General features: G+C 45.6%; 1 protein-coding gene across 3 annotated transcripts in view; it reads right to left on the reverse strand.

Annotated features, from left to right (window-relative positions):
- The window catches only part of FRAS1 (Fraser extracellular matrix complex subunit 1), a 499229-nt gene that overhangs the window by 25920 nt on the left and 458681 nt on the right, over window positions 1-14628 (reverse strand). For all 3 annotated transcript variants that reach the window (XM_051820195.2, XM_051820194.2, XM_051820196.2), the window contains 4 exons: window positions 11042-11192; window positions 9471-9578; window positions 8405-8564; window positions 4142-4258 (listed from right to left, as the gene is read on the reverse strand). In XM_051820195.2, coding sequence (XP_051676155.2) covers window positions 4142-4258; window positions 8405-8564; window positions 9471-9578; window positions 11042-11192 — 536 coding nt within the window. The remainder of the gene's footprint in view (window positions 1-4141; window positions 4259-8404; window positions 8565-9470; window positions 9579-11041; window positions 11193-14628) is intronic.

The following is a 14628-nucleotide window of genomic DNA, read 5'->3' on the forward strand; positions in this document are numbered from 1 at the left end:
TTGAATAGATCCCTTAATCATTATATAGTGCCCCTCTTTGTCTCTTTTAACAGATTTTGTGTTAAAGTTTATTTTGTCTGATATTAAGATGGCTACGCCAGCTCTTTTTGTTTTCTGTTGGCATGGATTATCTTTTTGCAGCCTTTCACTTTCAGTCTGTTTGCACCTTTGTTGGAAAGATGTACTTCTTGTAAATAGATGGGCTTTGTTTTTTTAATCCATTCAGCCAGTTTGTGCCTTTTAACTGGAGAGTTGAGGCCATTTACATTCAATGTGACTAATGATAAGTAATGACTTGACCTGGTACTGTGGTGCAGCAGAGTTAATGCCCCGGCCTGAAGCTCTGGCATCCCATATGGGTGCTGGTTTGAGACTTGGCTGCTCCACTTCCGATCCAGCTCTCTGCTATGGCCTGGGAAAGCAGTAGAGGATGGCCCAAGTCCTTGGGCCTCTGCACCTGCGTGGGAGACCCAGAAGAAGCTCTCGGCTCCTGGCTTCGTTTCGGCGCAGCTCCAGCTATTGCAGCCGATTGGGGAGTGAACTATCGGTTAGAAGACCTCCCTCCCTCCCTCCCTCTCTGTGCCTCTCCTCTCTCTGTGTAACTCTGACTTTCAAATAAATAAAGCTTTAAAAAGAAAAAAGATGAGTAATGACCTTGCCCTGCCATTTTTCCAAAGATATTCCTAATTTATACTTTGAACTTCCTGTGATCTTTTATGGAGAGATTTTCTTCCTTTACCTTCTTTCATATTGATGAACATGTTTGTTTTTGTGTGTAACACATCTTTAAGCATCTTTTGCAGGGCTGGACAAGTGGTGACAAATTCTTTCAATTTCTGTTTGCTATGAAAGGACTTTATTTCACCTTCATTCACAAATGAGAGCTTTGTAGGGTATAATATTCTGGGATGACAGTTTTTTTTTTCCTTAGTACTTGGGCTATATCTCACCATTCTCTCCTAGCCTGCAGGGTTTCTGACGAGAAGTCTCTTGTGAGTCTAATTGGAGAATCTCTGAACGTAATCTGGTGTTTCTTTTTTTCACATTTTAGAATATTCTCTTTATGTTTCACTGTGGTGAGTTTTATTACAGTGTGTCATGGCAAGGATCTTTTCTGGTCATGTCTATTGAGAGTTCTATGTGCTTCCTGTACTTGGACATCTCTTTCTCCAAACCCGGGAAGTTTTCTGCTACTATTTCACTAAAAAGGCCTTCTTTCCTTTCTCTCTCTCCATGCCTTCAGGAACTCCTAGAACCCGAATGTTGGGTTTTTTAATAGTATCCTGTAGATTCTCAACAATATTTTTTAGATTTCTAATTTCCTCTTCTTGTCTTTGGTTTGACTGTATACTTTCCTGTGCTGTCTTCTAAGTCAGGGATTCTCTTCTGCCTCACTGATTCTGTTTTCAAGGCTCTCAACTGCATTTTTTATGTTCTATTGAATTCATTTCCTTTTGATTCCTCTTTAAGATTTCAATTTCATGGGAGAGGTTTTCTTTCATGTCCTGCATGGATTTCAGTAGTTGGTTTGTTTGCTTTTGATGACTTCTATATCATCTGATCAATTTTTGAGTTTGATTTCTTGCATTTCTTCTATCTCATCGTATTCATAATCTAGTTTTGAAGGGTCATGTTCTTTTGGGAGTGTCATGTTATCTTCTTTATTCTTGTTTCTTGGAATGTTGCGGTTCTTGTTCTGCATTTGTGGAGATAATCATTGGTTCTCCCCCACACCCCCGCTGTGGTGGCTTTTATTGTTATACTATGACTCTGTCGATGAATGGAATGTCTGCATTCAGTGAATCTCTAGAGGCTTGTAGTGGGTGTGGCCAGAAAGCTCTGTTCAGTTCTCCAGGGTTAAGGGCGTGCCTAAGGTGACACATCCAGGTTTGGTGTGGTAAATCTTCTCTCTTTTTTAATCAGAAGGGAAGCGTATTCTGCTCAGCTGAGGTCTTCTCAATGGAGACCAGGGCCAGAGTGCTAGCCCCAGTGGGTATAATATTCTTCTGCTCTGTCCCAAGAACCACACAAAGGATCTGTGCAGTTCTCGGTGTAAGTTCAGATTCCCCAGCAATGCCTCTCACCAGGTAACCAGGGCCACCCAAGCTTATGGCGTCTCTCACTGAGACTACCCAAAGTCCCATCCACACCATGAGTTCTCCCACACACCCTCAGTTTCTTTCTTTTTTTTTTTTTTCACAGTCCAGGTTCAGAATCTTCACACAGTCACAAGCTCCTATTCTCCTGTTATTTCTCCCCACCAGAGTCAGGAGTCTCCACTTGGCTGATCATGGGGCACAGACACGAGCTGGCACAGCTGTTGTGTATGTCCAATATGGCACCCGCTCTATTGGCTTGTACGCCTTTGTAAAGTGATTGGAGACAGAGAAATGTGTCCATACCATCCCCCCCCTTTTTTTTCTCTATCCTTTAGTTAGGCTGGTGCACCTTCCCCCATGGGGCTTCAAGCCTTGTTCCCTCTAGGCTCTTCCTGCTGCTTTTTTTTTCTGCCAGTGGCCCGGGATACTGCAGTCTCGTCTCACCTCACTGTCTAGCGCTGGTGTATAGGCTCTTGGCTGCTGGAGTCCCGCGCCGTGGGCACCATGCCCTCCATGTAGGTCCACTGTGTCCCTCTAATTTCAGTAGTTTCCTCTGCCATTTTTTTCCCTAACTCTTCCCTGAGACTACTCTACCTCCACTTTTTTAAAACTATGCTTTCCTGTGCTAGAACAGTAAGCTCCCTCTCTACTCCACTATCAACCTAAGTGGGTGCCCAGCCCCCTGTCAACCCTCACAGCTGGACTCATTGGGAAACGTGGATTTCTCCTTGTGACAGAATCCCCTGGTCACAGGGGTGAGAGCTACCTCAGCCTCTCCTGGTATCAAGATAGTACTTTCTCCCTGCTGGTTGCTGGGCATCCTTTTTGGCGGATGGAGAGAAAACGTGCTTTTTCTCTGCTGGAATAGGTGGGTACCTGCACCCCACTAGGGCTCCAGGCTGGCCTCAAATTCAGTGTGGTCTGCCAGGATCTCCCTCATTCAGTGGCACAGGCCACCACAGTCTGCCCTTACCTACCTCTCAGTAAGTGGTGTCCCTTCCAACCCCCTGCTGGGGGAGTCCTGTGTGTCGACTCTTTCCATGCTGCTCCACGGGTTCCTATTTCTGTATAATTTCGATGGCAAACTTCCCTACTACTCTTCCCCTGGGAACGCACTTCCTCTGCTCTTTTTCTGCTATCTTCCCCTCATCAAAATCAGCACGTCTTTTCCCTATTCAGCCATCTTGGAATCTCCCAATTTGCATCTTTTAAAAGTCTCATTTCAATGAGACTTCTCAGGGTCAGACTCCGTCTTCAACATCTTCTTGCAGAATTATTTTCTATATACTTTGCTTAGCTCCTAGAAAAGTGGCCCTGAACTTTATACCAGCTGAGAGCAGAGTTACTTTTAATCCTAGGCTCCAATCTAGTGCTATAATATCCATGCATCAGTGAGAGTAAAGCATGGTACAAGCCAAGTGAATATATGGCACGCTGCAGTCTCAGGACTAGGTGGGAATGGGCCGATGTCATAGTTAGTTCTCATTATTCACAAACACCAGGGTAGTAGGTATTGCACCATGGCTCCCTGGAGAAATACAGGATTAGGTTTATCTAAGCCTCTGTTCACAACACTTTCCTTAGCTGCTGCATATGTAACCATGTGTGTTTAAAGACGCTTTGCTTAATAGATGCTGATTGGCTAATACTTAACTCGTGGCCAATAGCACTGTAACTGCAATCTGAGAGAAGATGATTCAGTGCTCCATGTGGCACATCCCAGTCATCTTGGGTTTAGAAGCACTAGATGACACTTAAAATCACCAAGGATAAAGGCCCCAAATGTGAAATCCACGGCACTGGGCACACCATGAAAAGGTGACTGGGCTATAGGATAAGAGCTGAAACAAGAAGCGGCATGGCACCTTGTATGGTCTCAGTGGGGAACGTGGGTGTGGCCCCGGTGTTTGCCACCCTGTGCCTGCCTGCAAATGACTGAGAGCACCGCCAATATCGCTTTGGGTTACAAATACATTTCGGTGAGTAGGAGGAGGCACAAACAAGGAATTTGCAGGTGATGGGGCGTGACTGTATTTTCCTACCTTTCCGGGGCATGTGCAGTACAGGCCAAAGGCTTCTCGCCTGGGTCAACCCACGGCTGTGTGGGCTGCACCGTACAAGGGATCAGGTAGATGGTGTATTCCCCCGAGTAGTCCTTCCTGGAAATGAGAAGAGCAGACTATGGGCATAGGGAAGGGCTGGTAGATTATTAACTTACCTGAAAAGCTGTCATTAAACAGACTTCACACTGCTTTGGTGCCTGGCATTCAAGAACTTGTCAAACCTATAAATGACATTTTCAGGAACTCCTCTCTGTAGTCAGATGCTGTACCCCTGAGCTATACCCCTGCAAGGGACTCCTCTCTGATCCAGAGGTGTTAAATAGTACTGGTCTCCTTCACCCAACTCTGCTGAGAAAGGCATGCTATTGCTAAAACTGAAAATTTCAGATGATGACAAAACAGAATTGGCTGTTTCCTTTAGACACCATGAAACTTGTTTAGTAATTTGGGTTTAGTGTTTCTTGTTGATGCCCTGTTCCACACTTTCCCTGATGCAAAAGCTTTTATTTACTAAGATATGACAGTGCCAGGTGTTCCTCTGAAAAGAAGAGCTGGCCAGTGCCCAGGACTCCACTGCAGAAGAGAATGGAAGCAGTGGCCCACAGAACACCCAGCCCATTGCACTTGTATTTGGCTCTATGCCGTACTCCTGTGTGACAATGAAGAACAATACCCCCTCTCACTGGAGGTGATATCTCCCTGTTCGTGGTGGGACCCAGGCTTCTCCAGGTCATGACACTGAAAGCGTGAGGCCTGTGTGCCCCTCACCTGCATTATTTCATATGCTTGCCATGGAGTAGCAGCTCTAGCCCTGACAGGCTGAATGAAAGGTAAACGAACATCCAGAAACATCAGGAAGATTCTTCAACAGCCTTGGGAAACTGCCATCCATTGAAGGAGCATAGAGCTCGGGGCCCATGCTGTGGCTCACTTGGTTAATCCTCTGCCTGTGGCACTGGCATCCCATATGGGTGCCGGTTCTATTCCTGGTTGCCCTTCTTCCAGTCTAGCTCTCTGCTGTGGCCTGGGAGGGCAGTGGAGGATGGCCCAGGTGCTTGGGCCCTGCACCCACATAGGAGACCAGGAAGAAGCACCTGGCTCCTGGCTTTGGATTGGCACAGCGGTGGCTGTAGTGGCCATTGGGGGAGTGAACCAATGGGAGGAAGACCTTTCTCTCTGTCTCTCTCTCTCTCACTGTCTATAACTCTGTCAAATTAAAAGAAAGAGCATAGAGCTATGGGTCTTAAGACTGTGAGTGATCTGTGGACAGGCTTTACTTTTGCTGGGTTGGTTCTTTGGCCATTTTAAAAGTCATGTGTCTACTTATTAGTAAAGGTAGAGTACAGATTTGGCCAAAGAAAATAACATTTATGTAACATACCCTGGGGGGCAACTTAGTGGACTGGCATAGGCTAGAAACCAGGAGAAAAATCCAACCCTGGCTTGGCTTTGCTGGTGCCATGGTATATGAGTTTAGATACACCACACAAACTCTCAGGGCCTTTGTTTACACATGCAGAATTCAGAGCAGGAAGGAGCTGAGAAAACTTGCCTGCATGAGCCCTGTGTTTCTCCAAATCCTGGCAGGAAACGAGACCTTGTACACCGTATCTGAAGTACATGACATCAGACACATAACAGGTGAACAGTAACCCTTAACAGAAATACTTCACAGTCCATGTCAGACTCTTGGTTTCCAGACCTCAGGTCAGATAATGTGGCTTCTCTGCTCCAGCTTTGTAGGGGCTCCTGCTGCACCAGAGTAAGAGCCCTGTCTACTCCGTGCCTTACGAGACCTCACTGCTTCCACCCCCACTCCTCACTGCTTTGACCTGATCATCTGTGCCCCTCCTCGTGGCTCACTTCCCTGCAGCCACAGGAACCACCTTGCATTTCTCCAGCATGCCAGGAACCCTGCCCTCAGATATCTGCCTAGCCAACTCCTTCAAGTCATTTTTGGTATGATTTATTTATTTGAAAGAGTTACAGAAAGAGACAGAGAGAAATCTTGCACCTGTTGGTTCATTTCCCAAATGGCTACAACACCCAGGTGAAAGCTAAGAGTTCCATCTGGGTTTGCCACGTGGGTGGGGGAGCCCAAACACATGCTACTTTACTAGGCCAATAGCAGGGAGCTTGAATGGAAATGGAGCAGCCGGCACATGAACTGGCACCCCTATGGGACACAGATGTCTGCTTTACCCAGTATGCCATGATGCGGGCCCCCTACTTCAAGGCTGTGTTCAAATGGGCCTTCCTCGTGTGCTCTCCTGGGAACATCTGAACTTAAAATAAACTCCTATTCCAGATTCCCTTGTTTTATGAGTTTTTCCATAGCACTTACCAGCTTCGGACATGTCATACTTATTAAGTTTACTGTGTAATATATTCTTACTTTGTTAAGTTACTGTATGTAAGTTTAGGAAATCTTTGCTTCCTGATATATTCTAAGCACCCAGGACCTTCTGTGACACACAGGAAACATTCAACAAATATTGGTTGACCAGATGAATGCAGGGCAGGTTGCATATTCTCCTGAGCTCTCAGTCCTTTCTCCCATTGCTAAATACTAGTTGGGATAGTTTCTGCACTAAACCTGCAAATAGGCCCGATACAGACCTCGTGCAAAGTTATTAATCTTGTAGTCCCCTCTTGCCCTTTTACAAAGGCAAATATCTTGGGGCCGGCCCTGTGGCACAGTAGGCTAAGCTTCCACCTGTGTCACCGGCGTCCCTATAGGTGCTGGTTCTTCTCCTGCCTGCTTCTCTTACAATCCAGCTCTCTGCCTATGGCCTGGGAAAGCAGTGGAAGATGGCCCAAATGCTTGGGCCCCTGTACCCACGGGGGAGACCAGGATGAAGCTTCTGGCTCCTGGCTTTGGATTGGCCTGTCACCCACCTTTGCTGTCATTTGGGGAGTGAACCAGTGGATGGCAGACCCCTCTCTCTGTCGCTCTACCTCTGAAATCAATAAGTAAAATCTTAAAAAAAAAATTGCCTATCACAAAATGAGTACAAGTTGCCCCAGTCCCCAGGAAAGCCTTGTGTAAATCCTCAGCCTCCAGGGGCTCTCAGTCCCTGCACAACTGCAGTCTGGGTGTTCTGATCCTCTCGGTACACTGAGCACAGGGCTTGGTGATGTCTGCCTTTGCTGTTTGTTTGTATTTGATCACCTGACCTCACAACCAGGCACTAAAACCTGGGATGCTGGTGACTTAAGGGGGGGTCAGACTTGCCTTCAACCCTGGGGATGCTCACAGCTTGGTGACACAATGGGAGCAGCCAACAGACCACAGATGATGAGCCATGTTCTGGTGGAAGCCGGGACAAGGTGGGGGGGGGGCAGCAGTAGAGGGCTGCTGTCAGCTTGGGCAGCACTTGAGCTGGGTCTTGGGAGTTAGTTTGGTGGGCACGAAGAACAGGAAGGGCAGAGGGAAATGCAGAGGTCCTGAGGTACAGAGGGGCTGCTGGTGGCTGGAAGGCTGGATCTGGGAGGGTTGAACCTCGTGTCCTGCAAGGAGGTGTCAGCAGAGGACTTACGGGAGGACAATTTCTCTGCCTATAAATTGGGACAAAGTACATGAATCATCCTCCCTGAAGATGACTGTATGCTGACTTCAAAGGATTTGTTATACAATTAAAATATTTGCTACGTGAGAAAAATCTGTAATTAAGGAAGACTTTTTAAAGATGATGCTTAAGATAACATGCCACTTCTTAACTGTGGAACTGGAAAAGGATTTTCTCATTAAAGGTCACTTTTAGTTTCACGATCTATTAAATGGAGACAATATTTATCCCCTTTTATAAACGGGATACTTTTCTATTTTCTGTGGTACGGGAGAGGAGTAAGTCTTGCTTGCATCACCAGGACTGGCACCTAGACCTAATAAATGAACTTCCTAGATTTTGTATTGCTGTGTAGTAGAGACAAAACGTCTTTATTCTAAGGTTTCAGGTGGACATGTTTCCCAGCGTCCCTCGAAGGTGGACTGCCACAAGACTGACTTTCCAGGGGGGTGTGAATGGAAGGCATGAATGAGACCAGGAGGTGTGCAGCAAGCATGAGCACTTTTTGGTTCATGCACGAGAAGTTGACCTGATCTAGATTTATGGCTCTTTCTGCTTGCTGGAGGGTTGTTTCTATCTAACACAGAAATGCAGACTTCAAAGAAAAACCCCAGGTCCCAAGCTCCTGCAAGCAGCGGAAACTCGCTCTGGAGGCCTCGAGCAGTGTACTCACCTGTTGTAGGAGCTTGTGGCTCTCCAGAGCTGGTAGGGAGAATCAAAGGTCTGCGCACTCCACAGCAGCTGCAGGTCAAACTCAATTCCTCCCAGGTGGTCGGGAGTGAGGATGAAAGATTTCACATCCGGGAGAGTGTGGTGCTCCATCACAAACTGCCCTGTTTCAAGGGAGAACACACACTTGTTTGTGAGTTTTGTTGTACTTGTGACGACACCCCTCCAGATCCTGCAGGCTGAATCTAGCCTCTTCTGTTGAGCAGCTAAGGTGAGGCCCTGGCGCCCTAGCGTGAACACCACACTGGCTGGGGCAGCAAGGCAGGCATCGCAAGCCAGCCCATGAGCCTACTGAGCAGAGTCATGAAGGCCGTGTCTGTGTTTATGAACAGTATGAAGGGGCCGGCGCACACAAGGGGCAGGGAGCATGTTCACCACAATAGGGGTCTCCATATGACAATGAACATGGAACACACTTAGCTTTGTGTGTCGACCAACATGTTTCATGGAGGTAGAAAACTCTAATGGCTTATAAATAGAAGTATCAGCGTCCAATAAAAGAGGCGTTGGCAGAGTGGACAATGGTAGACAATACAAAGGTAAGGGCTACTCAATAAGATGTCCCCACTGTGTGACATAATGTAAAACCCACCTGTGGGGGGGTATTTTGGGTAAAATAACAGCCGAGAGGTAACACAAAGCTTGATTAGATTGGCCTTCCTTTTATGAAAGCAGATATAAAATACAAAGAAATACACAAATGGAGAAGGCATTTGTGGGACAATAGAGAAAATGTAAATAGAGATTGGATATTGAGCCAGTGCTGACTCTCTGGGATGTGATAACGGCACTGTGAATGTGTGGGGAAACCTTAGGAGATGTCCACTCAAGTATTCAGAGCAGTGTCACATGAAGACTGCAGCTTGTTTGGAAATAGTGTGGCCAAAAAAAGGTATTGCAAAGATGGGAAAAGGCTAACATTTTGACCTTTTCATTGCTCCGTTCCTTCAACTTGTCTGTATATCTGAAATATATATTTTTTTTAAATAAAAAAGCAGCACCAACACTACCTCTGAACTTGGCATGGGTCTTGAATTCAATGACGAGACGACCATCTTCTCGAATATAGATTCTTATTATCTGCAGCCTCGCAGAGAGCACACTGTCCGTCTGGATTCCTGGGTAGGCAGCACACACAAAACGCCCAGGTCAAGGCACAGAGATGACCGCCCAGATAGTCACTATGTGAATGTTAGCCCAGGGACATCTTTAAGGAGAACCGGACATGGACTTGAATGTAACATCAGAGCACATTTATTCATGTGATAATTGACCCTAGAGGGACACTTGCCAATTAAGACAGCTCATTCCACTGGTCTCTTTAAAAAAAAAAATTGCTCCACCATCATGGACATAACCTACATATCTGTAACTGCTTAGTCCAAAGCTGAGAAAATAAAAATGGATCGTACAGCTCAACATCAAACTTTGTGATTATAGCACATCTCCTTCAGACTGTAGTTTCATTTTTCTTGCCAGGACACTTTTCAGGAGTTAATAAAGCCCTAAGTCCTGCTTGCTACCTTTGGTACCTGAACCACAGGAGCATTGCAGGGAAGCTTGTAGAAGGCCAGCTGCACAGGCAGGACAGGAATGAGCTGTGGCTTTAATAAGACAATTGCAGCCCTGATCCCCAAAGAGGTAAGCATGGTCCCAGACCACAGGGGAGCCAAAGGAGGGAGATGCAAAGTTAACAAAACAAAGCTCCAGGAATTATTGACCCAGGATGGGAAGCTTCCTGAGGTTACCTTCCTCTGAGAAACAGAAAGCAAATCAATGATTAGCACTTGAGTCGCCTCACAGAGGACAGGGTGGAACTTTGAACACCAGACAGGAAGCCCAACTAAAGAATGCAGCGACATTTTAGTGTCTCTGCCTCAGAGACCGGGAGAATGGGAGCCGAAGAAAAGGGGAGAGAGATAAACCAAAGAGCACACAGGCAGTGCGCCCCCTGGAGGGAGCGGAGGGCAGAGCCAGCGAATTCTGGATACCATTTCTGCAGGAGCAGGGTGGCAGGGGCTGTCGCCCAGTCATGCCTGGGAGCTCTTCTTGGAGAGGGCAGTACTTGGGGGAGGCTCATTTAAAACATTCAGCCCTGCAGTCCCTGAGGTGCTGAAGGGTAAAATCCTTTCTCCTGAGCCTGCAACCAAAGAGCAAACGATGGAGAGTGCGGGCTGCTGGACCTAAAGCACATCACCAAGTGCTGTGGACACATCTTTGGATTTCCGCACTGCTAAAGCGAAGGCCTGTTTGCTTCTCCAACACAAAGCACAACGTAAGAGAGGAGAAACACCACTGTGTTCTAAAACCCGCCCTCCTGACAATGGCAGGCAGTCTGGGACCCATCTGTGACTTGCTGTCCCCTGCTCTGGGCCCCTGGCTGTCTGTGCTGAGGCATTCCAGCTTCAGCAGGTAGGGACGTCATTGGTTTTCAGGAACTGCAGATTTGTACCTGTGCCAGGCATGGGCAGCCCTCCAGGACCATCGGATGAGGAGTGCCGCTGCTGTAAATCACTAGTGTTTTTCTTTCACTCGTGCTCGGGTATAAGGAAGGAGGAGGTTAGGATGTCAGTGGGTGTACCTGTTCTCCAGAGAACGGTGTCGTAGAAGAAGGAAAACTCCATCTCGGTGTGGTGCTCCAAGGAGGCCCAGCCGCGGGGGGCGGTCACGTAGATGTAGGACACGTAGAGGGGCACATGCACGGTCAGGAAGGACTGAGCCGAGTCTCTCACCTGCCAAGCAAATGGTGCACAGTGGTCATCTTCCTCGTGATGGAAAGGCAGACGGTCATCGCCTCTCGGCTCCAGCCTCATTCATGCATTGTCACTCACCCATTCACTGACTGAGTCGGGTGCTCAGTTCTGTAGTTTGATTTCTGCAAAGGCTTTTCTATGGAGGTGATGCTCAAACAGAACCACCGAGGGTGAGAGTTAACGCGACCTCCAGTGTTCAGCTGCTGAAAGCTTTGGCCCACATTGTGACGTGGCACGGTAATTCCCAGGGGAACCAGTTGAGGCTTGGCGTGGGGGGGGTGGTCTACCATTCAGTACATACTCCCACTGCTGACCACTGGCCAGTGACTTGTAGGAGCCTGAGCCAAGCCTGATGGGCACTGGGGAGCCCTGGGATGAACATGTGCCCAACTTGGGATGCTGTAGTGAGTATGCCTACCTCCCCCTGCAGGAACACAGGACACGGAAATCCTGTCTTGGAAGCTTACCAACAGACAGCTCAGAGCTACGTTAATGAGAGTACTTCAAGGTGTTTGTGGAGAACTGGGCTGGCTGCTTTGGTGCAAAAAAACATTTTTGAGGGGCCAGCCTTGTGCCAGTGCGTTAAGCTGCTTTTTCGCGATACCAGTATCCCATATTGGAGTGCTGGTTTGAGTCCAGACTGCTCTGTTTACACTCCACCTTCCTACTAATGCACCTGGGAAAACAGCAGAAGATGGCCCAAGTACTTTGGTCCCTGCAGCCCAAATGGGAGACCAGGATGGAGTTCCTGGCTCCTGCCTTGCATCCATTTGGAGAGTGAATCAGCAAATGGAAGATCTGAGATCTCAAATCTGTTCCTTTCTCTCTGCACTCCAAATAAACAAATCTTTTCTTTTTAAGATTTATATATTTATTTAAAAGGCAGAGTTAGAGATGGAAGAGAGGTCTTCCATCTGCTGGTTCATTCTCCAAATGGCCAAAATAGCTGGAACTGGGTTTACCTGAAGCCAGGAGCCAGGACTTTCTTCCAGGTGTCCCATGTGGGTTCAGAGTCTCAAGGAATTCGGCCATTTTCTACTGCTTTCCCAGACCATAAGGAGGGAGCTGAATGGGAAGTGGAGCAGCCAGGATTTGAACTGGTGCCCATATGGGATGCCAGCACTGCAGGCGGCAGCTTTACCCACTATGCCATAATGCTGGCCACACAAATCTTTTTTACTATATGGAAAAATATTTTTGCACCAAAATAAACTCATACTTAAATTCTGTTGTTCTACAAACTTGTAGAAATATCTTCATATTTCAGTAATTTTCTGTCCCCATACACTGCTATTGGAAATAATTTCAACAAGGCAGCACCTCACACTTTGCAAGAGAATACTTGTAAGAGGGTTCCCATTACTGCTATTTATTTGGCTCATTAATTTTTGCAATTTTTGCAATGAGCTAAAACTGGATATAAAGATAACATTATACAAGCTTTCATAGTTAAGCTAACTATGTACATTTTGTGTGAGTAGGGGAGTTTTATTCATTTTTAATTTTTTTTCCATAACTGTATATTTGTTTTATAATTGAAAAAGCTTCATTTAAAACCATTTTGTTATTGGCCAAATACTATAAGACTTAGATTTTTCTTTGATTTGAAAATACAGTGTAAAGTGTTTGTATACATAATTATTTATATATATAATAAAATGCTTTATCAATATTTAAGATATCAAAAATTTAAGTTATCTAAAGGATTCATATTCATTGTTGCCAGGGACATGAAGTTTGATGCCAATTTTTTCAAAAGACTCTAATAATTTCATTTAAAAATTCATTTGAAAATCTCTTATGGACATGCCTTATTCTGTTTTCTTTAGAAAATGTCCATATTCTGTCTGGGCCTCATACCATGTTCTGTCCCCAAGGCATAGTTTTTTGTCAATACACCTGCTCCAGTGTCACAATGGTTGATAGAGCCACAATATTCTGTAGTCACTGGAACAGTTAAGCTTCTTTATTTCTTTTTTTTCATTTAGCACTCATGATGTGACTTAATAAAACTAAAACAGATGTGACTTAAAACAGAAGCCCTTAAAAATATTTACTTCATATCTTTTTATACCAGATATTGTGCTAGGTGCCTTCCGACATTGAGATCATGACAGTCTCAGATGAGGTTCAGAGAGCTTATGCCCTAATTATGTCCTACCTTTATCAACTGTGTTGATAATGGCCACAGAAGGTGGGAGCTAGACCTTCTTTCTCTGTCTAGTATTCTTTCTACCAGACAACGAGATATGTGTCTGTGTTGGTTTAAAAAAGGAGTATATGTAATAAGATATCTTTGCCTTTCAGATGTTCTAAACAAAAAGATTCAAAAATGTGATTGAAGCAAAATCATGATGACCAGAGAATACCAAATTTTGAGAGGCCAAGGGAGCAGTCAGTTTTGCATTTTGCATAGTGACTGTAAGCTATGCAACTGCAGAAGCAGAAACAAAACCAAATGCCTGAAGATCGATGCAGTAGAGGGCAGTAGTGTATACCAAATGGGGGAAACCAACATGAGCGACATATAGAAGAAAGCCAACCAAATTTTCATCCAAGATACTTTCTTGTAACTGATGGCTCGAAGTCCCTCTACAAGTGCCTCAAATAGGGAGGTTAAATCTGGTCTGAAATGACAAGTAAACCTCTAACTAGGTTTTAGCTCGCTGAGGTAACTGCTCAAAATCCAAAAGAATTTGTTTTACAGCCGATTTTTCTGTGATGACAGATTAGTATAATCTCCTTGACCCTATATTTAACTGTCCTTCTATGACTGATTTCTTGTAAAATTTTACATTACCATTAATGTTTTATGGCTAGAAATATTTAAAAGGTTTTTTTTAAGGGTTACAACCTTTATTAAAAGTAAATGTAGTATAATATGTTACGGGGGCACATGGTGCCAATTTTATTTGCAGATACAGTATTCCAACTCAAGTTTATAAGTTACACCTTGGCCACAGCCTTGGCTAAGTCTTGAACCAGTGAAAGTTTTTTTTTTTAAAATGATTTGTTGGGGCTGGCGCTGTGGTGTAGCGGGTAAAGCTGCTGCCTGCAGTAATGGCATCCTATATGGGCACTGGTTTGAGTCCTGGCTGCTCTTCTTCCAACCCAGCTCTCTGCTAATGACCTGGGAAAGCAGTAGAAGATGGCCCCTGCACCCACATGGGAGACCCAGAAGAAGCTCCTGGCTTTGGATTGGCACAGCTCTGGCCATTGCGGACATCTGGGGAGTAAACCGGTGGATGGAAGACCTCTCTCTCTCTCTCTCTCTCTCTCTGCCTCTCTGTAACTTTGCCTTCAAATAAATAAATAAATCTTTCAAAAAGTGATTTATTTATTTGAAAGGCAGAATAAGAGAGATAGACATATCTTATATCCTCTGGTTCACTCCCCAAAGGCTGCCACAGCTGGG

The sequence above is a fragment of the Oryctolagus cuniculus genome, chromosome 8 (genome assembly GCF_964237555.1).
Source record: "Oryctolagus cuniculus chromosome 8, mOryCun1.1, whole genome shotgun sequence".
Taxonomy (NCBI): domain Eukaryota; kingdom Metazoa; phylum Chordata; class Mammalia; order Lagomorpha; family Leporidae; genus Oryctolagus; species Oryctolagus cuniculus.